The sequence below is a fragment of the Pipistrellus hanaki genome (genome assembly GCF_964339955.1).
Source record: "Pipistrellus hanaki genome assembly, chromosome: 2".
Lineage (NCBI taxonomy): Eukaryota > Metazoa > Chordata > Mammalia > Chiroptera > Vespertilionidae > Pipistrellus > Pipistrellus hanaki.
The window spans coordinates 160,686,754-160,713,561 of NC_140504.1; the positions used below are offsets into that span (position 1 = coordinate 160,686,754).

The following is a 26,808-nucleotide window of genomic DNA, read 5'->3' on the forward strand; positions in this document are numbered from 1 at the left end:
CAGCAGTAAATAAATTGTTTTTAGAATAACATTTTAATATTGATGTTTCAAAATTAAACAGTGTAGCCTGGCCAGTGTAGCTCAGTTGGTTGGAGCATCATCTCATATACCAGAAGGTGATGAGTTTGATTCCTGGTTAGGGCACATGCCAGGTTATAGGTTCCAACCCGGGTTAGAGGCTGGGGTGTAGGAGGCAATGATGTTTCTCCCTCATACCAATGCTTCCTTCCCTTTCTTCCTCCTTCCAAAAAGTAAAATAAAAATACATTAATATGCTGTAATCATAACTATGAATCAATTCTCATTTATGGAGTGAAATGGAATAATGTGACTAATTTCCTCTCAAAATTTATTCTTTACTAACTTCTGCCTAAGCATACTCCACTGTTCAGTGTCTTTTTTCTTTTAATATATTTTATTGATTTTTCACAGAGAGGAAGAGAGAGGAATAGAGAGTTAGAAACATTGATGAGAGAAAATCATCAATCAGCTGCCTCTTGCACAACCCCTACTGGAGATGTGCCCGCAACCAAGGTACATGCCCTTAACCGGAATCAAGCCCGGAACCTTTCAGTCTGCAGGCTGGCACTCTATCCACTGAGCCAAACCGGTTTTGGCCCACTGTTCAGTGTCTTTAATTCATTCATTCACTTCCTCATTCATCCATGTATTCATTTATTCAATAATTATTGCTCTCTTATTTTTTAACAGTATGATAAGCAGTGGTGATGAAATGAATGAAACACAATTCCAGGCCTCAGTAGACCACTGTCTTGTAGAGAAGCTCTAATGAACAGATAATTACAGTTCAGCATGGAAAGGGATATAAAACTAGAGAGTGAATAATGTCAAAATACATTCAGTCTCTAAAAAGCACCATGCTCTATTTCACCCATTATTTACAATGCTTTTCTTCTTCCTGGATTCTCCCCAACCCCTTATTCTCCTAGCCAAGTCTTTGCTATTTTTTCATGTTTCAAATCCATTGTGTGTGTGTGTGTGTGTGTGTGTGTGTGTGTGTGTGTGTGTGTTTATTTGTTTGTTTGTTTGTTTTTGCTGTTAAGCTTCCCTGACACAATTCCTCTCTGTATACCTAGTAAATAATGCTTGCAAGTTTCAAATCTAGATTTGTTGTTAATTTTCTCCATATAGACAAATGAAAATTATCTCCTTGTTTCTGTTTAAGTCTGGGTTTTATTATCATTCAGGTATGGTCAGACCAACAGATCAGGAGATGATTGCCATTGAAAAACTAGTGTGGTACTCATAGTTCCCAACAGGAAGTGCATGGCACCCTCCCTCCACCCCCCAACCCCCCAACCCAGGTCACACGGGAAAGCACCAGAGGCTATCAGGGGACATGTGGGAAAGGCCTTCATTGTGGAATGAGCAAGACAAGGTAACTAGGTTTAGGGTTGACTAGGTTGAATAATTTGGACCCTGTGACATAGGTTCTCTTCTGATTTATGTGGTACTTGGCCCTGGAGTGACAAGGGCGGGGAAACAGTGGCTCAAGCCTGAGAGCCCAATGAAGGAGGTGGTTGGTTTGCATATGAGGGGAACACTTTCCTGCCAGTCCATTACTTTGTCTAGGAATCGGCTAGCCCTGAGAAGAGCAGTCTCTCCAGAGTCAGCAAAGCCCCATGATGTTAATAAAAAAATAAAAATTAAAAAAAAAAAAACAGATTAGAAGAGAAAGGCATGCTTGATGCACTTGTTATACTGAGATTGTTCTCAAAATAATAATAGTAGCTACTATTTAACACTAAATTAGACATTTTTTTATTTTTTGTCCCTTCCTTTCTTCTTTCCATTCTCTCTCCCTTCCTTTGTCCCTCTTTCTTATTCTTTCTCTTGCTACTTCTTTCCTTTCCTCTTCTCTCTTCCTCTTTTTCTTCTTCTTCCTTCCCTTCCTTCTTTTCTTTATTCAACAGATGTTAATTCAGTGTCTACCGAAAGCTGGGCACTATTCTAACTGCTTATTTTCTTGTGTAATCTTTACAGAATCCTGGGAAGTAGAAAACAGTTTTATTTAGTAGATGCAGTAACTGAGCATAGCAAGGTTAAGCCTGCCTGATCACCCCCAACTGCCCTCCCCTCCTGGCCTGATCACCCCTAACCTTCCTAAGGTCACACAGATAACAGGCAGCAGATTGGGTGTTCAGAATAAGTCCTGTTTTATTCCAAAATCTATATGCTTAAACATTATGCTAACCATATAGCATATGCTATCACACCCCTAAAAGTCTGATATGTTTGAATCTAAGTATCACCCACCCACCAAGTTGAGAACTGAAATGGTTTGTCAACTAGACTCAGAATACTAAGTACATAGGAAAGTGCAGTGACACTTCATCCATTCATCCAACAAGTAATTTATTGAGCGTCTGGTTTCTAGACTAAGTTCTATGATTTATGTGACATTGAAAAAGTCACTTAATCTTTCTAAATCTTGGTTTCCTCATATATAAAATACAGGTAATATTAACATGTGAACACAACAAGCTTGTTTTGTAAATCAAAGTAGATGTGAAAAAACATTTTGCAATTTACCTATATAATCTATATTAATAAAGAGCTAATGGGCTCATGGTTGACCATGACATTAACTGGGGTGTTGCTCCAGAGATGAGGCAGAAGTGGGGTGGCGCCCGGAGAAGGCGGGACCATCTTGTGCCTGGGAGGGCAGGGGTGAGAGCCCATAGCACCCCCCTGACCAGTCCTTCACCACCCACCACTCACCTACCAGGGGAAGGAGCACAGTGCAGCAGGCAGGAGGCTTCCACGCTCTCCTCTGGTTCCATGATGGGGTGCAGCCACTGCATTGCTCTGGAGAGGGGGCAGAAGTGGGGAGAAGACAGGACCATCCGGAGGCTATCCTAGGGACTGAGAGCGGGACTTGAAACATCCAGAGAAGGCCAGAGGGTTTGGGGACTGGGCCAGGCACACTGGAACTCTGCGTGAACAGGTCCAGGTGTCAAGGCAGGGCTGCAGGTGGGTGGGCAGTGCCGCACAAATTTGCGTGCTGGGCTCCTAGAAGTATATAATTTCTAGTACTTGACCACCAATTCTGTGGCTAACAAATATGTAAGATCAGAATTTTAAAGTTCAGTGACTTCTGGGTAATGAACTATACTCTGTATCAACCAAATAAGATCTTGCTGTTGCTGAGCATTTAGTTGGACATTCTTGTCTTGAATGATATCCTAATGGTCAACAGAGTGCTCTCTGGGATATTAATTCTTTGTCAAAATCATATAGGTTTTAATTTTTAATTTCATTACAGTGACAACGTCCTTTTTATGCGCAGGTCAGGGCTATCTGTGGGAAACATGGATTATATCTGACTTTGAGCCTTCTGGAAACATTGCTCAATCATCAAGATTTGGCTTACCAAAATGAAATAAAGTAAGTTGATTTTTTTTTTATTCACAGTCCTCTGAAAGGATACCAAACACAGAGATCCATCTCTAAATTACAAGTTTTATGTGTGAAACTATCAATTTCATTACCTACAGACAGAATTAAGAAATGATTGCTTATGTTAAAACACATTGCCAACCAGTAGTTTTTGAAGGACCATTGCATTTTGAAGTTATTTATTACATGTTCTTACAAACTAATATTTTTTGAAAGTATGATACTTTGTAAAACACTGTGTAATATGAAACAAGAATTCTTGTGATTCGCAAAGTGTTAAGGCCAAACACTTTCCGATTTGTGAAAATATGAACTATACCCCAGCCGCAATGTATTAAGACCAAAGGCTTTACTTAGCCAGAGAAAAACAAAAGCACTGAATTTCTGGCCAAGAGGCAGCCCAGAGCAGTGATTACTGACCGGGGGGGGGGGGGGGGGGGGGGGGGGGGGGGGGGGGCGGCGGGAGGGGAGATGAGGTAAGTTCATCTTATTGAACAACACTGGGGAACCTAAACTTAGCCCAGGAATTTTCTTGAGCTAAAGAGGAAAATCTCTCTAAATCGTGGTTTCCTCATATAGAAAATTCAGGTAATATTGTATTCTACTTCTTGTGGAGTTCAGGAAGGCCAAGGAGGCTAGAATGCCCAGTACAGGGTAGCAGAGAGGAGAGATCCTCAGAGAGTTCTTTCTGGAATTTTCCCAAGAGTTGGGAAATGTGTGCATTTGAGGAAAGTACCCAAGTTCAGAGAAAGAAAAACCAAAAGAAAAAGGTGGGAAAATGTTTTAGATCCCACAGGGCTGGGAATAGTTCATATTTTCACAAATTGGAAAGGAACACATGTAGCATTGAGTAGAGTCATCATAAGGATGTTGTGCTATAGTGTGGCCAAATTTCTTTGGACAAATTAACAAATCTTATAAATCCTAATAATGCTTAAAATGAGCAAACTGTTTCCAACTTACTTAACTATATCCAAGAACAAACTTCTAAAGGAATAAAAAGAAGATCAAAAATATAAAATTCACAATTTCTGGCATTCATATAAAAATTACCAGGCATTAAAAGAGCATCTTACTTCACTCAGATGTTTGAAAAAAATCCAAGTCTTTAGAAAGTATTCTACATGATCTGCTTCCCCATTACTTCTCTGGCTCCATCTATAAGTTTCTTTTTTCATTGTATTTCAGTTACACTGTCCTCCTCTTCTTCCTCAAACATACCAGATACAAGTCTACCTTAGCATCTATTTTCCAAATGTTCCTGCTACCTAAAATGCTTTCACCAGATATCTTCATGCTACTCCACTTTCCAAGTTTTGCTCAGATGTCACCTATCAATAAGGCTTACACTACCTACCCTATTTAAAGTTGTAATTCCCCTCCATTCTTACCCTTAACCTGCTTTCCTTTGCACTCTTCTATACATTTATCAACTTCTAATGTATTTGTTAATTTGCTGGTGTGATGTTTATTATTATCTGTTGATTTTTTATAGACTATAGTGTCATAGGACAGGCAGGATCTTTGTTTTATTCATTGATGTATCCCAAAGGGTCCCACAAGCGTGTCAAACTCATTATTCAATTTGAGTTTGACATGCTTGTGATTGCCTGTTCATGTAGAAGGCATTCAAAAAATATGGAATTTAACTTAACTAGAAAAGTTATATAGTCTCAAAATACTCTTAAGGATATAGATACATAAATTCTGCCTAGTCCCTGGCTCATGATCAAATTGAAGAAAGCATTCTCTAATCACCTCATCAAAATCAGACCCCCTTTTAATATATTTCCTAGCACCTATCATTATTTGTAATATTTATTTAACAATCATTTACTCAGTGCCTGCTGTACACCGGTCACTATTCTAATTGTTGGAAATATAGATGTGAATAAAGCAAAGCTCCTTCCTTCATGAAGCTTATAATCTAATGAGAAAGAACAAGCTAGAACATGTGACATATCACATGGTGATAAAAGCAATCCAGAAAAACAAAGAAGACTAAAGGTTAAAGGAAACATCAATTAATAAATTATGATAGAAGGTTGAGCTTAGTCAGTGAATTTCTGCCAGACCAACTTTGGACAAGGGAGTTTCTCTTCTCTAAAACCTTGGAGGGATGATTGGCAAGATGGTGCCTGGCAAGAAAGTAAGGAGAGTGTGTGGGAGAGTGAGGGAACAATAGAGGAGTGTGTGGACATGTGTGGTGTGTGTGTGTGTGTGTGTGTGTGTGTGTGTGTGTGTGTGTGTGAGAGAGAGAGAGAGAGAGAGAGAGAGAGAGAGAGAGAGAGAGAAGAGTGCTAGGGACAGTTAGATCCTGCAGATCTTCCAAGGGGCTGCCAAACTGGGCAGTCTTAGACAGTGAAACCCTGCAGCCATCGTGGACACTCTGGGGTTGGCCATAGCGGGCACAGAGACCACACCATTTTGAAAAACAACTATTTGAGATTAGTATCCTAGCCTCAGCATCACCCAGTCTGGTCTCAGATGCAAGCCAGGACCCTGCAGCCACTAGGGACAAAGACCTGTGACCATAGCTGCAGACCCACAGATACAAAGAATCCGGACATCCTGGCAGCAGATTTCTCTGAGTCACAGAGACCACCCCCCTCCCCACAGGCTTGTTGCAGAGCCATAGAAATTGTTGGACCCACCCCGTGCAAGCAGGCCTCCTGCCCACACCAGGCTGTTCCACTGCCTGAATATGAGCCTGGGGGCATGGACATTGGAAATCTGTTTCCCATAGAGTGCAATCACGTGAGGAGACTCAACGCCCATACAGGGCAGCTCTGATGCTTGAATTTGAGCCTGGACTGGCAGACACTGAGAATATGTTTCCCGAAGTGCGCACTCCTGTGACCAAACCCATGCCCTCACAGGATGGCTGTGCTACCTGAATTTGAGCCTGGGTGTGTGGACACTGGGAGGCTGTTTCCTACAGTGTGCACTCATGCGACCAAACCCCACACCCACACAGGGCAGCAATGCCACCTGACTTTGATTCTTGGAAAGTACACATGGAAGTCTGTTTTCTGCAGCACAAGAATGGATCTCCTGCCAACACAGGGCAGCTGTGAAACCTGGTTCCCCAAGCAGACCAGGGACCCTGATTCTTGGCACAAGCCTGCACCAAGCAACAGAAACTCTGATACTTAATTTACTGTTTGGGCACAGGGGAACTCTGATTTTCAGCACATGCCAGCAGGGTCTCTTTTTTAGCTCAGCGCAGGTGGGGTCCCTGATTCTAGGTGTGTGCACAAGGCTGCACTGAGTGCTGGTAACTCTGTTCCTGTGCGAGCATGGCTCCTACCAATCCATGACAACCACACATCTTGGTGTCAGAGCTCTTCAGTGACACTCAAGTGGCATGAAGCTCCCACTGCACATGGCCCAGGCCCCCACAACTCAGCATTTGAACCTTTTGGTGATAGTTAGAATGGGGAGACAACAAAAAAATCCCCAGAGGAAAGAAAAAGAGGAATCACCAAGAAAGGAAATAAGTGAAATGGAGGCATTCAACATGACAGAAAAAGAATGTAGAGTAATGGTCATACAGTTCATACACCAGATGGATGAGAAAATTAACAACCTATGCAAAAATCAAGAAGAAATTAAAAAATGATATAGCCACAATCAAAAACATCATAGAATGTTTCAACAGTAGAATAGAAGAAGGAGAGTACTAAATTAGTGAGTTAGAAGATAAGGTAGAGAAACAAGCCCAATCTGAATAGCAACTAGAGAAAAATATTAAAATCAGGAGAGCCTAAAGGAGCTTTGGGACAACACAAAATGAAGTAACATAGATATAATAGGGCTGCCAGAAGGACAAGAATAGCAGCAGAGATTAGAAAATCTACTTGAAGAAATAATGACAGATAACTTCCCTGATATGGGGAAGATAAAAGTTACACAAGTACAGAGTCCCAAGCAAGATGAATCCCAAAAGCCCCACAACAAGACACGTCATAATTACAATGGCAAGTGTTAATGACAAACAGAGAATCTTAAAGAGAAAGAGAGTTCCCTACGAAGGATTCCCCATCAGATTATCAGATGATTTCTCAATAAAAACACATAAAGCTACAAGGGAATGGAAGGAAGTATACAAAGTGATGCAAAGCAAAGGACTGAGTCCAAGAATACTCTATCCAGTAAGACTATCAATCAAAATTTAAGGGGAAATCAGGAGCTTCATAGACACAAAAAAATATGCTACAGGAGTTTACCTCTACCAAGCTAGCAATGTAAGAAATGCTAAAGGGACTGGTGTAAAAAAAAGAAATAGAAAGGGAGAAAGGAACACAGGCATAAAGTAAAGAAATGGCTACAAACAAATATCTATCAATAATAACATTAAACTTAAATGGATTAAATTCTCCTATCAAAAGAAGTTGATTGAATGAATGGATAAAAACACATAACCATATATATGCTATCTACAAGAGACCCACCGCAGGACAAGGGACCCACACAAATTGAAAGTGAAGGGATGAAAAAAGAAAAAGTGAAGAGATGAGAAAATATCTACCAGGAAAATGGAAATGAAAAAAAAAAAAAAAGCTGGGGTAACAATACTTATATCTGACAAAATAGACTTCAAAGTGAAGACCATGGCAAGAGACAAGAAAGGCCACATCATAATACTAAAGGGAGAAATCCAACAAGAGGATATAACCCTGGTAAACATTTATGCACCCAATGCAGGAACACCCAAATACATTAAAAAAAAAAAAAAAAAAAAAAAAAAAAAAAAAAAAAAAAACCTTTGAACCTTTGGAAGTTATCAGAAGAGAGATTGACAGCAACACCATCATAGTAGGAGGCTTTAATATCCCATTAACATCATTGAATAAATCCTCTAGCCAACAAAAAAATTAGCAAAGAAACATCAATCCTAAACAACTCACTATTTCAGATGGACTTATTTGACATCTTTAGAACATTCCACCCCAAAACTACTGAATATACATTCTTCTGAAGTGCAGATGGAACATTTTCAAAGATAGACCACATATTGGGACACAGGCAAAGTCTCTCCAAATTCAAGAGGATTGAAATCATTGGAGGCTGAATAGCATACTATTAAACAATAAATGGGTTACCAAAGAGATCAGAGAAGAAATAAATAACATCCTGGAAACAAACAAAAATGAAAACACAATCCAAAATCTTTGGGACACAGTGAAAGCAATCCTGACAGGAAAGTTCATTGTATTACAAGCCTACCTCAAAAAAAAAAAAAAAAAAAAAAAAAAAAAAAAAAAAAAAAACTGGTAATAAACCATCTAACTCTACAATTTAAAGAATTAAAAATAGAGCAACAAGAAAAACCCAATGTGAGCAGAAGGACGGTAATAATAAAGATCAGAATAGAAATATCCTTCATGAACATAGACACCAAAATTCTAGCATATTGAATCCAGTATTACATTATAAAGATCATACATCATGACCAAGTGGGATTTATTCCAGGGGTGCAAAGATGGCACAATATCAGCAAATCAATATATGTGATACACCACATAAATAAATTGAGCAATAAGAACCATATAATCATATACATTGATGCAGAAAAAGCATTTGACAAAATCCAATTCCCTTTCTTGATAAAAACTCTCAGCAAGGTGGGAATAGAAGGATCATACCTCAATATAATAAAAACCATATATTACAAACCACAGCCAATATCGCACTCAATGGGCAAATCTAAAACCATTTCCCCCGAGAACAACAAGACAGGGATGCCCACTCTCACCACGCCTGTTCAGCATAGTACTGGAAGTACTGGCCCCTGCAATCAGACAAAAAGAAGAAATAAAAGGCATCCAAATTGAAAAAGAAGAAATAACTCTGTACTTATATGAAGATGACATGATATTGTACATAGAAAACCCCAAAATACCATAAAAAAAACTACTATACTTAATAAATGAATTTGGCAGTGTAGCAGGATACAAAATTAACACTCAGAAGTCTATGGCTTTTCTACACACCAATAATGAGCTCATAGGAAGAGAAATTTTAAAAGCAATACCATTTATCAATGCAACAAAAAATTAAGATACCTAAGAATAAACTTAACCAAGGAGACAAAGGACCTGTACTCAGAAAATTTCAGAATGCTAAAACAAGAGATAGAGGAAGACATGAACAAATGGAAATATATACCAGATTCATGGATTGGTAGAATCAACATTATTAAAATGTCCATACTACCCAAAGCAATCGATAATTTCAATGCAATCCCATTAAAATACCAATGGCATACTTCAATGACCTAGAACAAATTCTCCAAAATTCATGTGGAATAAAAAAAGACTCCGAATAGCTGCAGCAATCTTGAGAAAGAAGAACTATGTTGGAGGGATCACAATACCAGATATCATGCTTTACTAAAAAGCCATTGTTCTCAAAACTGATAGGTACTGGTATAAGAACAGACATATAGACCAGTGGTACAGAACAGAGAACCAAGAAATTGACCCAAATCATTATGCTCAATTAATATTTGACAAAGGAGGCAAAGCATACAATGGAATCAAGACAGTCTCTTCAATAAATGGTGTTGGGAAAATTGGACAGATACATGAAAAAAAATGAAACTAGACCACCAACTTACACCATACACAAAAATAAACTCAAAATAGACAAAGGACTTAAACATAAGATGTGAAACCATATAAATCTTAGAAGAAGCCATAGGCAGCAAAAATAGCAGATATTTGTTGTAGCAATATCTTTACTGATATAGCTCCTAGGGCAATGGAAACTAAAGAGAAAATAAACAGTAGGACTAGATCAAAATAAAAAGCTTCTGCACAGCAAAAGAAACCATCAACAAAACAAGAAAGCCCACTGCATGGAAGAACATATTTGCCAATACTATCTCCAATAATTTTAATCTCCAACATTTACAGGGAACACATACAGCTTAACAAAAGGAAGAAAAACAATCCAATCAAAAATGGGAAAAGGACCTAAATAGACACTTTTCTTTTCTTTTTTTTAAAAAAATATATTTTATTGATTTTTTACAGAGAGGAAGAAAGAGGGATATAGAGTTAGAAACATCGATGAGGGAGAATCATCATCTGCCTCTTGCACATCCCCCACTGAGGATGTGCCCGCAACCAAGGCACATGCCCTTGATCAGAATCAAACCTGGGACCTTTCAGTCCACAGGCTGACGCTCTGTCCACTGAGCCAAACCAGTCTTGGTCTAAATAGACACTTTTCGAAAGAGAACATTCAGAAAGCCAAGAGACATATGAAAACATGCTCAAAGTCACTAATTATCCGAGATGCAAATCAAAACAACAATGAGGTACCATCTCACACCTTTCAGAATAGCTATCATCAACAAATCAACAAATGACAAGTGCTGGAGAAGATATGGAGAAAAAGGAACCCTCCTTCACTGCTGGTGGGAATGCAGACCTGGGCAGCCACTGTGGAGAACAGTATGGAATTTCCTCAAAAAATTAAAAATGGAACTGACATTTGACTCAGTAATACCACTTCTAGGAATATATCCCAAGAAAACAGAAACACCAATCAGAAAGGATATATGCACCTCTATGTTCAAAGCAGCACAATTTACCATAACTAAGATTTGGAAACAACCTAAATGCCCATCAACAGAATGGAATACTAAGTTGCTGTAAAAAAAGAAGGAATTCTTACCATTTGCAACATAGATGGAACTGGAGAGCATTATGCTAAGTGAAATAAGCCAGTCAGTGAAAGAAAAATACCACATGATCTCACTCATTTATGGATAATAAAGGAAATTATAAACTGATGAACGGAAATAGATACAGAGGTAGAGAAGCATCTAACAGACTGTCAAACAACAGTGGGAAAGCTGGAGAGGGCTGGGGGGGGGGAGGGTGAGGTGGGGTGTGCAGGGTGAGAGGTAAGAGATCAACTGAAAGACTTATATGCATGCAAATAAGCATAACCAATAGACACAAGACACTGGGCACTGGGGGAGGGGAGGGAATGTGAGGAGGGTAGGGAAGGTCCGGAGAAGGTTAATGGGGTAAAAAGGAGATATATGTACTACTATTTGTAATACATTAAACAATAAAATAAAACTAAAAATTAATAAAACCTTGGAGGGGTGTTTGGGTGAGTTTGGAGGGAGGTAGTTAAGCAGCAAAAGCAGAGAAGTGGACTAAGAGTAGAAAACCAATAAGCTAAAACTGGGAAGCCTCAAAAGGCAACAATATAAAAAGAGGAAATGCAAGTATCAAAGCTCACGTTATATCTGGTATATATTAATAGTATACCCAATTAAAAATTGATGTTCAGAACCAAGATTGTAAAAATCAGAGATATGAGAATAAGAGTGAATGGAGAGCAAGTGAGGTTAGGCTACTAATATCAATACTTTCACTTTCCCAGTGTTTAATGTGCATATCAGGGGAGCTGATTTTTTTTATTCACGTCTTTGACCTTTGAATGTTCAAGAACATCAAAACAATGAAACTACTGAAGCATTGCACGTATAAGTGATAAACCTGTTTCATCCTTAAACAGTTATTGGCTAAAGCTTCTTCTAGTGAATTAAATCCATTTCGTTAAGGGCTTTATATGCAAACCTATATCCTTAAGAGATTAAAGATGCAATTCAGAAACACATTTCAGGAGCTGAATGCAGGAATCATTATTTTAGTACATATTGTCCATTAATCTGCTGTTCAATTGGGAACCCATTTGGATTGTGGCTGCTTGCTAATTAGCAGGATTCTAGTGCTGAGCTGCTTCCTGATTAAATGTCCTTTAGAATCAATAAAACATCAGGAGGGATTATGGTGATGTTGGATTAGCCCCATTTAACCAAATAAAATGAATTGTGATATCTTCTTAAACTGTCATGTTGCAAGAGCTGATGGGAGGAGCAATTTTGAAAATGCAGTTGCAAAGTTGTTGCTGTGTGTGTGTGTGTAACACTGAAATTTTATTTTTTTGCAATTTGCCTACCAATTAGCAGAGACATTACTGAATGACTGCCAGGGTAAGGCGATTTTGAGAAAGACTTGATTACCATTCAAATCTCTACTCTGAATCACCCTGAGGTAAAATGAGTTCAGGTTGTGTTTGATGGAAATTATTATCCCTCTTCTTGGCTGGGAACATGTAAGTCAGAATTAGCATTTAATATTTCTGTGTGACTTTGCAATAAATGGTAATTAAGGAGAGCAGAGAAAGAACAGGAGGCAAACTAATATTCTGAAATTGTATTGGCAAAATTAAACACTTCAAACCCAGTTTAAAATACATGCACATAAGCCAAATTGTGTTGGGGTAGGGGATAAATAATGAAGTTGCTATAGAAGCTTCATAAATAGAGTGGAGCAATTGACACAGCCCCAAGAAGGACTTATCATACACATCTGGCCCATTATTAAGGGTGCAATTAGGTTGAAAAGGACTGGTTTGAAAATCCCAAGAACAACCAGAGTATTTTAGGAGATAAAGGATACATGAGGAGTCTGATTCAGCAATTACTTTTAATGAGAATAGGAAAATTGTTAAGCAGTGGATTATTACAGATATGTCTTGGATCTATCCATTGATTTGGTCTTGGAAACTGGACCTGGCTTTTAATAGTTTATTAATTCTAGTCTTCTCTTGCAGAAACCCACAATTCATATGTGGTGAAGATGCTAATAATAATAATAATAATAATAATAATAATAAAGTTATTGTTATTATTAACTAGTGGCCTGGTTCATGAAAAATCATGCACATTAAAAGGGAATTAATTAGAAGAAATATGTTAATATTGCTATTTTCCCTTTCTCTATAATAGAAGTGTCAGAGATGAAAGAAAATTAGTAAAATGTATATGAAAATCTTGCTCCTGTCAGAGTGTGGGGCACACTGTGGGACCCAGAGTCAAGTCCCCACCCACCTGCGTGCACCTCAAAATCATGTGAGACCCAGACACAGCCGGCCCTACCCCTGTCAAGCTCTACCTGGTGCGGGGGCACAGCCTCAGGTCTCCAGGCTCAGCTCCATGCAGCCTCAGGTCCCTGCTGATCACTCATGGGAACCCCGCCTCTGCTGTGGGTGCAGCCATCTTTATGATGGCATGAGAGTTAATTTGCATATTATCTCTTTATTATATAGAATAGGGGTGTCGAACTCAATCAGAGAAGGGGCCAAAATCTAAAATCCAGCCTAAATCGCGGGCCGAATGGTTTACTGAACAGTCATAAACTGACAATGTCATAAACTGACAGCGGAGTGCAGTGATGACAGCGCGGTGCGGGCCACATTGCAAGGCCTGGCGGGCTGGATTTGGCCCGCGGGCCTTGTGTTTGACACATGTGATATAGAATAACCAGCACTTACATAGTGCTTATTATATTCTAGGTAGTTTCCTACATACTTTATAAATGTTGACTCTTAATCTTTGCAAGTGCCCACATGAGATCAGTACTATTGTTTATCAGGTGAGGAAACTGAGGCACTGAGGTCAGAGAGGGCTAAAATCAATATGCAGCTCATAAATGAATCCATCAATAGGCTAAATCAAATGCAGACTATCTAGCTTAGGGGTTTTGGCTCTTAATGCACCATACTGACTCTTCTACAAGTTCTGTGAGTTTATAGGATGGTGGCTAGGCACAGGGGTCATAGGCAAACTGCCTGAGGTCCATGGCAGGCTCCACCTTTGGCTTGATACTAAACACAGTTCTGAACCAGTCACTGAGTGTCTCCTGGCCTCTCCTCTAGAACCCAGAAGAGGTGTGGGATACAGATACAAAAGCAGGTAGGCTTTTTAGTTCCTGGAGCAGATATGACCCAAAGAAGCTCAGGGTTTGAAGGTAACTTCTTCTCACTGTTTGAAACTCCCCATATCCCAGCCCCTTCCATGCAGAAAGGCAGCAGGAGCTCCAGAATCACCTAGGCCAAGAAGGAAATCCTCTCCCAGAAATGCACTGGCTTTGGGAACTTGGGACAGTAAATATTTTCTCTTATTTTCCATCTGTCAAGTGAAAAAAGAATCCTTTTGTCTGAATTTGAGTATACTGCCTGTGTGTCAGAGAAGGACTTTGCTATCAGGGTGAATATGCAACAACAACAAAAAAAAGAATATGACTCAAACTACATGACCAAGAAGCTGAAAGCAAAGGAAGACAATGCAGTTAAATGAACACCCAACTGTAGAGGTGTTGCTAAATGATTAGAGAGCTGTCTACATACCAAAGGGTCGTGGGTTTGTTCTCCAGCCTTGCAGGAGCACAGAGAGAGAAAATCAATCAATATGTCTCACTACTTTGATGTTTCTCCCTCCCCGTTCCACTCTCTGAAGATCAATGGAAAAAATACCCTCAGGTGAGAATAGAAAACAAAGATAAATGAGCACCCAGCAGGTGAATCAAATACCCACCTGAACTAAGGGTGTAAGAGATTGATGCAAGGCACCTAACATGTCCCAGGCACAAGCTAGATGCTTTACATGGGTTATCTCTTGTAACACTCCCAGCAGTCCATGAGTTATATTTTCATACCCACTTCAGAGATGAATAAACTGAAATTCAGAGATCTTAAGTAAATTGTTCCAAAAGTTGTGTGTCTTTGTTCCTGTTATAGGCTGAATTATATCCTCACCCCCACCCCTGATTCTTAAATTGAAACCCGAGGACCTCAGATTATAACTATATTTGCAGATAAGGCCTTCAAATGGGTGATTAAGTTAAAATGTGTTCATCAGGTTAGGCCCTAATCCACTCTGCCTGGTCTCTTTATGAGATGAGAAAATCTGGACCCCTACAGAAAAGACACAACACAACAAGAAGCCTGCCATATGTCAGCCTTCAGAGAAGCCAAACCTGATGACACCTAGATCTTGAACTTCTAGCCTCCAGAACTGTGAGAAAATACATTTCTGTTGTTTAAGCCACCCAGTCTGTGGCATTTTGTTATGGCAGCCTGAGTAAACTATACAGCCCCTAAAACAAGGATGGGGAACTTTTTCCTGCTAAGGGACATTTAAATATTTATAATCATTCAAGAGCCATACAAAATTATTAACTTAAAAATTGCTATATTTGCTCAAACATTTAATTAACTCACCCCTAATGCCTTGGCAGGGTCAGACAAAATGATTTCTCAGGCCTTACATGACCCTCTGGCCGGACATTCCCCATCCCTGCCTTAAACACTAACAGTCTCCTCCATAATCCCCTTCCCATCTGCCTCCTCCTTCTAACATACTTTGTACCTTCTCAGCTGGAGTAGATTACATTCCCAAAGGAATGGCTAGAATGATTAAACTCTTCGAATCAGGGGAGCTGACCTTTGAGTCTAGCAATTGAACAGACCTTCTCTTCAGTACTATTGTATTATGAATATCAGCTTAACTTCTAGGAACTAATTAGGTGAGAGATGGGGAAGAGTATTTCAAAGACAAGGAGCAAAAAAGTGAGCAAAAGCATAGCAAGTTTGGAGAACTACACTGTTGTTATGACTGAAGTGTGCATTTCACAGGGGGAAAAGGTAATAAGCTTGGGAAGAAAGCACCTGAACACCTTTGATTGAAGCCTATATGAAGCACAGAGAAACATGCCATCTGTATTTAATTTCATCATCATTACAGGTGTTTCATGAAAAAGCTCACGTTTTGTGTGTTTGGCTTCTGTTTTGTCTTGTTTTGTCTTTTTTTGTCTTGTTTCTCTTCATAAAATGTTCCGTATAAAATGTCATCTGCTTCACAACCCCCGACCAAAATCCAGTAGACAAATAGAAACAAACAATGCACCAGTAACAAAAACTAATAGCGCCACAATCTAAAAGGAATCTCTACCAACTATAAATAAACAGAATCTGGAAAAAATAATGAGTTGATTCCCCAAGTTTTACCCTACCTACCTAAAACACATGCAGAAGAAAGAAAACATTTTGTGCCTTCCCTTTGATTTGAAGGCTCCGTGTTTTAACCAACCAGAAAGTAACACAGGTGCTCTTTGTAGCTGCCTGAGCTCTGTTTCTACCTCCTCCAACCCTCACTCAAGGACACACAAACATACACTTACCTGCTGTCAACAAAAGGTCACTGTCACCAGTCTAGTGCCACTGGATTTCTGAGTCTGGGGTTCATAAACAGGACAAACTCTATTCAGGTAAACAATTTGCAAACCAGAGAGTCCTATAGAATGGAAAAGAGTGATCCCCACCTGGTAAAGGGAAGGCCTGCTTATATAAAGTTTCCACCCTCTTTTATCCCTGATAGGTCCATTTTTATGCAAATGAGAACTCCAGATTTACATACTCTGATTGGCCCAAATAGCACCATCCTGAATGGTCTGATTCACACGTTCTGATTGCTATTATGGAGCTGCTCTGATTGGTCAGTAAAGATACAAATGAAGTATAGCTGTATATTACTGATTGGATAGGGCAGGTCTCAACCCATTGGTTGAAAGAAGATTACAGGAACTCCCTTATAAGGGACCGGTCAGCCTGCAGGAACACAGTGCAAGAGGCTGGCAGCTCAGTCTGTGGCTTTATCCTTGAAGTGCAGTGTATGTGCAAGGGCTCTGTCAGCAATGGCTGCAAGATTCTGGTTATTTAATTAAATTAACCACAAGGAGTCCTTGACAGCTTATTTCTCCTCAGGATCTACACTGCATACTTCCTTTACCTATGTAGAGATTACAACTCCCAGGATTGACAGAGCAGTAAACTGGGGAAAGGAAGCAGGAAAGGGAAAAGCTGGCTATGGTGTTTACATCTGGTGAAGCAAAATTCTTGAAAATACTGTTGTGTAGGTTGGTAATTGTATATGCTGAGGGGTATATCGATTAGGACATAATGAACTGATTTAGTATCTGATATTCAATAGGTGGGGTAAAAAGACCCCACCTCTGAGGTGGACTCAACTGCGGGGCATCAGGCATCCAGGCATTGGTGGAAGTTGCCACCTGCCCTTTAACTACAGGATTAAATGAGCAGCCCGTAGGCCAAGAGAAATCTACACAACTCACCTGCTGTATTGTGTTGAATGGGAACAGTTCCTCTTTGACCCTGAATAAAGAGAAAACCAAGCATGGAAGGCCCAATTTTTTAAAATTCTGCAAACATAAAGAGGGAATCGTGATTTTGCAAACTCCAAAACAATAAACTTTTAAAAAATGATTTACTCTAGAAACTAAAAAACCACCTGTGTTCTCTACACAGGATATAAGAAGGTATGTCCTCTGTTGAAAGGAATTGGAAAATAATAAGCATAATGAGATTAAAAGGCTATAAAAATGAATTTTAAAAGCACAAAAGGTGAATAGAAGAAATTAGTAAAACCTTGGAGAATTCTGGATAGTTTCAAGCAAACAGTTAAGAGTTAGAATTAAGAGGTAACCAGATTATAACTATGTGTGGTAGTGGATTTTAGCTGGACTTTCTGTGTTTGTCATTTTATAGTATGTACGTATATTGAATTATTTTGTTCTACATCTGAAACCAACACAATGTTGTGTAAATTATATCTCAATAAAAATTATGAAACAATTAAGGAAATGTGAATACTACTAGATATTTGAGGGTATGATGGCATTTATGTTAAACTAGAGGCAAGAATGGGCCTTCCTTCCCCTGGCTGCTGGCACCAACTTCACTCTGGCCCTAGCTGCCTTTCTGCAAAGGCTCCAGCCTGGAGCCACCTTTTTACCTTCCTAAACTGCCCAGAGGCCTGGAGCTGCTGGGGTAGTGTGGAATGCCTGTGTCCCTTCCTGCCCCAGCACCTGCATATGCAAATTAGCCCACTATCTTTGTATTGATTTGCATACTCACTCCTGATTGGCTGATGGGTGTCATGAAGGGATGGTCAATTGGCATCTTTCTCTTTTATTAGTGTAGATGTTTACATCAGCAAACCTTTTCTATAAAGGGCAAGAGAGTAAATGTTTTAGGTTTTGTGGATCTGCAGTCTGTTGCAACTACTCAATTATATGATCATAGCCTGAAAGCAGTAAAAAAAAGCAACACATAACTAATAGATGTGTTACAATAAAATATTATTTATCAAATAAAAGAGTAACCAGTACTCAATAAAAAAGCAAAATTAACACTAAAAATAATCTCATAATGTCAATTTTGAGAAGTTCCCACAAAATCTGAAGAACAGAGAACAAAATAAGATACAATGGTAGATGTAGAAGAATAAGACTAAATCAAACCCCCAAAGCCTTGGTATCCTATATAATTCCTATATAATAAAGTGCTAATATGCTAATGGCCATGACACCCTCATGCCATAGTGACGAATCAGCAGGAGGCTGTGTGCATGTGCACAGCAGGGCGTAGCCTCCCCGTTGCTCTGGAGGTGGGGTGGAAGCGGGGAGGTGCAGTATGGAGGCAGGACCATACTGTGGTGGGGAGAGCATGTGTGAGAGCTTATAGTGCCCCCCTCACCAGTCCTTTACTACCCATTGCTCACACTCAGCACACACACCACCCACCTGCCAGAGGAAGTAGTGCAGCATGCACGCTGCCAGGAAGCGGTGCTCAAAACTCTGTAGCAGGTGGGAAGCTTCCACACTCTCCTCCGGTGCCATGACAGGGCAGAGACACCACATTGCTCTAGAGATGGAGCAGAAGTGGGGAGGCACCTGGAGAAGAAGGAACCAGCCTGAGAAGACTCATAGGACTGAGGGCGGTGCTTGAAGCAGCCAGAGAAGGCTGAAGGGGTTGGGGATGCGGCCAGGCTCGCTTGAGCTCTGGGTGGTGAGGTTAGGGTGTCAAGACGCGTGGCAGGTGGGTGGGCAGGGCACATGTGGGTGGCAGGGGCCACATGATTTTGCTTGTTGTAAAATAAGAAAAAGAAAAATTGTTCATGATATAAAAACAAAAATTGCAGCTGAAGAAACTTTGCAAAGATGGGAAAAGAGAAAAAAGTTCTCTGTGTACAGATGAAAAGGATTCACATTGCTCTAAACTAAATTAAGAAAAAAATGTAGCCCCAACTGGTTTGGTTCAGTGGATAGAGTGTTGGCCTGCAGACTGAAGGGTCTCAGGTTCAATTCTGGTCAAGGGCATATACCTTGGTTGCGGGCACATACCCAGTGTGGGCTGTGCAGGAGGCAGTTGATTGATGTTTCTCTCTCATCGATGTTTCTAACTCTCTATACTTCTCCCTTCTTCTCTGTAAAAAATCAATAAAATATATTTTAAAAAGAAAGAAAGAACAAATGTACCCATATCAATCCTGACAAAATGTATATATTAAAAAGACAAAGAAAAGTATTTAAGGCTATAGGCCAAAAACAAAATAAAACTAAACCAGAGCAAATAAAAGGAAAAATAATTACAAATGAACAAAAAATCAGACGAATCTCAAACTTCTGCAATAATAAATGTCAGAAGACAGTGGAGCTGTGCTCATGGAATTCCAGAGAGGGAAATGGAAATGTAAGATCACATAGTACAATGGTCAAGGGCACAGGATTTGAGTCAGACAGCCAGGGTTTACATCCTGGCTGCCTCATTGATCCATGTCCTGGGGCAAGTTATCTACATGTCTCAAAAAGTGATTTTTTCAGTAAAATGAGAAATGCACATAAAGTCCTCAGAAAGTTAACTGAAGGCCATTTTAACATAATAAATTAAATCAAAGTTAGAATTTGAACTCAGATCTGTCTGAATCTAGGATCAGCCTCACAGACGTGTCCTGATTTCTTTGACTTGATATTAGGAGTTTGGCATCTGCTTCTGTGATTAGAATTATAGTCTTGTTATGACACCCAGAGCCCATTCTCACATATAGCTTTTTAAAGGTGGTAAGGTCAAATAAAGAATATGCAAGATTTTACCTTGGGTGATTGGCACAAAATGCAATATTCAGATGAAGTATCATAGAATGGTACACTTGAAACCTATATAATTTTATTAACCAGTATCACCCCAATAAGTTTAATTAAAAATATAGATGATAACATTTTATTCAAATAATCTTAAGAAATGTATTGGTCATATTAGTCCTATGCACCATATAAATAAGGTAATTTTCAAACTCAATACTTAGAAAATTTTCCCACAGTCTCCTTCCCCTACTAGCACCACATGATCAAGAAGGGGCAAGAAAGCTGAAACGGGTTTGGATCAGTGGATAGAGCATTGGCCTGCAGACTGAAAGGTCCCAGGTTCGATTCTGGTCAAGGGCATGTACCTTAGTTGCAGGCACATCCCCATTATGGGGGGTGCAGGAGGCAACTGATTGATAATTCTCTCTCATCGATGTTTCTAAATCTCTATCCCTCTCTCTTCCTCTCTGTAAAAAAATCAATAAAATATATCTAAAAAAAAAAAAAAAAAAAAAAAAAAAAAAAGGGACAAGAGCATTTCTGGTGCCATTTTGTCCAGAGGCTTCATCTCATATTTGATAACTCCAATCAGTTCTGAAAAAATAAATGTTATGCAGTGTGAAAGTATGAATGTATCTGGGTTTTGTTTGTCAGGCTGTTGTTTTTCAACAGATTAAAAGATGCTCTAGATATAAGCTTGGCCCTCCTGAGAAGGCCTAGAAATAAATTGCAGCAAGTGTAAAAGACAGAAACTACTTCTACTGCAGTTCATTTCCAGATCTGTGCTAATATCAGATCCTCCTTCTCCTGCCTTGCCTAGTCTTCAGCAGCTGATGTAGTCATCAGCTTATCTGGCTTCCGGTTCTATATACCTATGCTTGATGTATTTATGTGCCCCAAAATAAATGAAGCTCTGGAGGCCATATTTGTCTATACTAATCTAAGAACTTTGCTAATTTGTAATATCATGTACAGAAAAAGTTTTATGCAATGTAAGCAAAACTAGTTATATAGCTAACAAATTATTTTTATTTGAAGAGAATACAATCACGTGAAAACCTAGGACATATATCTCACAACTTGCTCTTTCTTTTTGCTTAACTTCTTACGGATAATAAGGAGATAAAAATTCTAATCAGATATAATTTGGTTGCTAGCAACAGAAACTGCCCTTGGCTAACATAAGGAAAATAAATGTTTGAAAGGATGTGAAATATTACACAAAATTAGGGGGGTGGGGGAGAACTTCAGGAAGTACCAAACCAAAAATTAGGAAAGATAGAGAGACAGAGTCTGAAAGAGAGAAAGAGGAAGTGGGAGTGGAGAAAGTGATAGATAGTGATTATTTAGACAAGGTGTATCACAGCACTATCCAGGGAAGGGTATGGGACCTTGATTGTGGTCCATTGCCCCAGATACGAACATATTTGTATATAAATGGAAAGTGGATGGATGCTGGACAAGCAAATATAAGTGATTTTCCAATACCAAAGCATTCCTAAAGTACTTGTAAGCTTACATGACTCTGATTGTCACATGCAGATGTATTGCTCAATGCAATTTCTGCTTTGGGACTTTGCTAAATAGTGTCTATTTGCACTCAGCACTCATTCCTATTCCCTTCTATTCTCTTTCCTGTGTTGCAATATATCCCATACTTGGGAAGGCTGAAAAGAACATTTTTTAAAACTCTCTTGACACCAAAGTTCTGAAATTGATTTAAGTTCCATCAGAGATTTAAAAGACAGAAAGAAGTAGGACAAAGGTATTTTAAGTATTTACTTTCCCTGCAGTAGTAGGAACCCCAGACCCTGGCAGGCATCAGTTTTCCAGTGGTCAAAATGCAGTTGATGACAGCCACGTCATCAACCTCATGGTCAGGGTCAACTGAGACATGAGCCAGAATTTCCTGCAATGTCCTGGTTTCTAGACTATATCTGCTGATGGAGATTGGTCCCTGAGCCTAGCAGCAGACATCAACTTCCATTCTACTGGCCTTGCAGTCATTTGTGGGCAACTATTCCTTATATTAAAGTTCTTTCTAGTGGGGATACATAAAGGAGCTTCTGTTTCCTACATTTCACCCTGAATGATTCAGGTGTCAGAAAGCTCCTTCAGGCCCGGCAAGAGTGGCTCAGCTGGTTGAGTGCCCTCCCTGCACAGAAAGGTTGCTGGTTGATGTCAGGGCACATACTTGGGTTTCCAGTTTGATCCCCAGTTGGGAAATTGTGGAAGGCAACCAATCTCTCTCTCTCTCTCTCTCTCTCTCTCTCTCTCTCTCTCTCTCTCTCTCAAACCCCCCCTCCCCCATTTCTAAGCATATCCTCCAGGGAGGATGAAAAAAATAAGCTCCTTCAAAACTATCAATATAAACTTTGAACTTTATTGCACATTCTTCCAGAGCAATAATATTGACCACCAATATTTTGTCTCCATTTTTGCACAGATGGCAGAATTTTGTTGAGTTGTTGAACAGAGCTTCCTCTGATTTGTCTTATGATTTGCCTACAGGTGAGTTTAGTAATATTGTTTCTCTGAGGACCTCCTATTTCCCAGAGCTATTGTTGACTCTAATGCTTAGCTCCAACTGTTTGCTTGTTGGGTTTGATTTCATTGCTCCCAGAAATGTAAATGGCTCACCAGTGCAGAAAGAATAAGAGTGAGAATTACCTTAATGACTATTCTTTTAGGACAGTTGGATCATAAAATGCATAACTCTCCAATTTGTATGATATCATGAAGTATTCTCTAGTGTTAGCCCTTTATAGTGAATCCAGCACACTTATGGAAGTTGGTATTATTATTATTTTTTATATATTTTATTGATTTTTTACAGAGAGGAAGAGAGAGGGATAGAAAGTTAGAAACATCAGTGAGAGAGAAACATTGACCAGCTGCCTCCTGCACATCCCCTACAAGGGATGTGCCCGCAACCAAGGTGCATGCCCTTGACTGAATCGAACCTGGGACAGTTCAGTCCGAAGGCAGATGCTCTATCCACTGAGCCAAACTGGTTTCGGCGGAAGTTGGTATTATTTATTGAAACTTTAATCATGCAGCTCTTTAGATCAAGGGTACAGACCTATCTGACTGATAGCTCATAAAATACCACTCCACACCCATGTGTGTGTATTTGTGTGTGTGTATATTTATGGCAGAACTTTTTAATGTTTTAATAAATGAAAACAACATAAAGATTCTTTAGGAACCATTTCCTTAGATGACAAATATCCAACTGATAAAACTATGCAACTGTAATAACCTGGCTGGCCTAATACAGGAAGATTTCCAAGACATATTATTAAGCAAAATTATAAGGATGAATTGGACAAAGTATTTAGCAAGTGGCAAGTTTTAAATATGACAGGTGAAAAAATATGCATTAATCTGCTATTGCAATTTCTCTATATCCATCAACCATTTACTAATTACCTTAAGATCAAAATGCAAGGTATTTTGGGGGTGGGGAAATATGTAAGTTTCTGTTCTAACTGAAAACAAAAACCTTACAAGGTATGTCAAACAGAGAGAACTCACAACAAGAAATTGGGATATTGGTTATAGGAATATTGAGAGACTGAGAGAGCAAAAAGAGGATGGTGAGTGTGTTCATTTCCTTAGTGCTGCAGTAACAAAATGCCACAAACTGGGTGGCTTAAAATAATAGGAATTTATTCTCTATACTTCCAGAAATCTGAAATCAATCATATCCCTCTTCAGGCTCTAAAAAAGAATCCTTCCTTGCTTCCTCCAGGTTTGGGGGCCCAAAGCATTCCTTGGCTGTGTCTGCATAACTATAAACCCCATCTCTGTCTTCTCATGGCTTTCCTTCTTCTGTGTCCCTCTTTCTAATTCTTCTCTCTTTTCTCTTATGAAGGCACCACTCTTCATTGGACATAAGACCCACCCTAGTCTTCAACTCTTTGACACCAAACCTGGAGTTGAATTATTCCTTCCACACCACACACTGGGGTGGGGAGGAGTGGGCACAGAAAACAAAAGACAGTTGCCATCACTATAAGAGAGTAATGAAGGGAAGAATATCAGAGAAGGGATGAATGCTGGGAAGCCAAAATAATAAAAAATCAACTCCAGGCACATGCATGGCTCATGAGGCCCTTTAGTTGTGTGAATACTTGACCCACTTATCTTCCCTTTACATTCTGGGTCTGAGAGGCTCTCTTCCCAGCTATTGCTGGGACACACTAAGCAGGCTCTCTGAAATCTTTGCTCTTGCCATAGTTCTCTTCTGGAATGCTCTTTCCCCAGACATTTTTATGCCTTTCTCTCTTGTTTCCTCACTCATGGATCTATTTATATGTCACTTCAGAGGGGTTTTTGGCAAATTCCCAATCTAAAATAGCAAACACCACTATGTTCTATGCCCATAATTGGCTTTAGATGTATTCTTAACATTTATCACTACTTGACGTTATTTTACATATCTATTTGTTTGCCCCACCACTGGAATGCACACTCCATTAAAAGATTATGTGTTGTTCATAGTTGTATGATAGTGCCTAGAATGGAGCCTAGTATAGAGTAAGCACTTAACAAATGCTTGTTGAATAAATGAATGAATTAGAATCCCAAACCTATCCCTACCACTGTTGTCATAAACAGGTAACTGAAACTTTCATTGCCTCTGTTTCCTCATCTGTCAAATGGAGATAATCTCTACCTCACAGGGTTATTCTCAAAATAAGAAAACATAGCCGAAACTGGTTTGGCTCAGTGGTAGAGAGTCGGTCTGTGGATTGAAAGGTCCCGGGTTCGATTCCGGTCAAGGGCATGTATCTTGGTTGCGGGCACATCCCCAGTAGGGGATGTGCAAGAGGCAACTGGTCGATGTTTCTCTCTCATCGACATTTCTAGCTCTCTATCTCTCTCCCTTCCTCTCTGTAAAAAATCAATAAAATATATATTTTTTTAAAAAAAGATAAGAAAACATGAGGGAAGTGCCTGGACTATATAGATATTTGACATATATTGTTTTCCTTCTCACAAAACTTCATTCTGTAGGTCCATTGAGACCAGAAGCCAGTATTTAAATTTGTTTTTAGCTACCCTGGCCTCACTAGAAAATTATCTAGGGAATTCTTTACAAGTCCTGAGCTGGGTTCTCACCCCTAGAGATTCTGATTTCATTGGCCTGGTGTGATGCCTGGGAATTGGTAATGTTCAAAGCTCCCCAGGTATGAGCATGTTAACAGCCAGCACTGAAGACCACTGATTCAAGTTATTTGGGGGGAGTCAGCAGATGGGGGAGGACAGGGAGAGTGGGGGGGAGGGAGGAATGGGAGCACTGGCTGTGTAACTATCAGAATCCACAGGAAGCCCTGTAAAACCTGACCCTTCCAACACCTGGAAATCTCTAGAAGCCAGCTTGGCTGATTTCCTCCAGTACAAATCTTCAGCTGGCAAGTTGACTAGACAGATGGTTATTATTTATCCTTCCTGCTGTGTTAGAAAGAAAAAAAATTGTTCTGCCTTGGGGTTTGTCCACCGATTTTTACATGTGCAAATCATTAGCTTTTTATAGGCTTATAGGTATTAGGAGGAAGACAGATAAACTTAAAAGGCACCCCTGTATTTTCTCCTAAAAGAAGTTTCAGAAGTACAGACAATAAAGAGAAACTGAACTAGGACAAAGACTAGATTCTAGACCTTATACTAAAAGGAATAATGCATATGAACAGTGCCCAGAAGAATGCCTGACACATCTAGTTAATGTTAAATCCTCTTCTAGACATGCTTATGGTCATATAATTATAACTAGAGGCCCAATGCACAAAATTCATGCAAGCGGCTTGGCCCTCACATTTCCTTCCAGCCTTCTGCTGTCCAGTCTAATTAGCATATTACGCTTTTATTATTATAGATAAAACAACAACAAATAATAAATCCTGTTTTGAGCATCTTCCCCATGTTAAGACAGTTTTTAAAAATCCCCATGGTACTGGAGATTACTGATATCATTCCCTTTTCATAAATGACAAAATTAAAATCCAAAAGGAAAGAAGCATAATAGCATTTGGGTCTGTTACCGAAATCCACCTTTCTGCCCTTATGTTATATACTGTATCTAGAATCCCTTTAACTCTCTGACTCTGTGTTTCAGAATAATGTGAACCTTTTTTCATTTACAGGAAACATAAAGCTTCTTTTACATTCTGGGTGAAATAAGCAGGGACCATTGCTACTAAGTTCCCATGACAACTTAAGTTTTCAGCAGATGAAATTAGACCTGCCTGGAAGAGGCAGCCCTAACTGGTTGTCATCAAGATCCTTATTAAGCATCTATTAAATTTTACTCTGTATCATGGCTGGGTTAAGTATGGGAGGATACAGAAATACAGAGAAAACTCCTTCTCTTCTAGGGCCTGAAAGGAATTGGGGAAACAGAATTATATATGTAGTGATTTTATTTACCAAACTCCAAATTAAGGCACAAGATTATTCACTTAGTCAACAAGCATGCATTGAGTCCTTATTCTAACACTGGGTGCTGGGGCTTCAGAGGAGATTATGATATTGCATTGTTTTCTCCATCAAAAAACTGAGGGAGAAGATT

The 26,808-nt window shown here is 39.4% G+C and overlaps 1 protein-coding gene across 1 annotated transcript in view; it reads left to right on the forward strand.

Annotated features, from left to right (window-relative positions):
* The window catches only part of LOC311615772 (uncharacterized protein C1orf87), a gene marked incomplete at its 5' end in the record, with an annotated part of 76,413 nt that overhangs the window by 37,298 nt on the left and 12,307 nt on the right, over nucleotides 1-26,808 (forward strand). Inside the window, 2 exons of the mRNA XM_084871213.1 lie at nucleotides 3,311-3,408; nucleotides 22,681-22,745. Of these exons, the coding sequence (XP_084727339.1) occupies nucleotides 3,311-3,408; nucleotides 22,681-22,745 (163 nt within the window). The remainder of the gene's footprint in view (nucleotides 1-3,310; nucleotides 3,409-22,680; nucleotides 22,746-26,808) is intronic.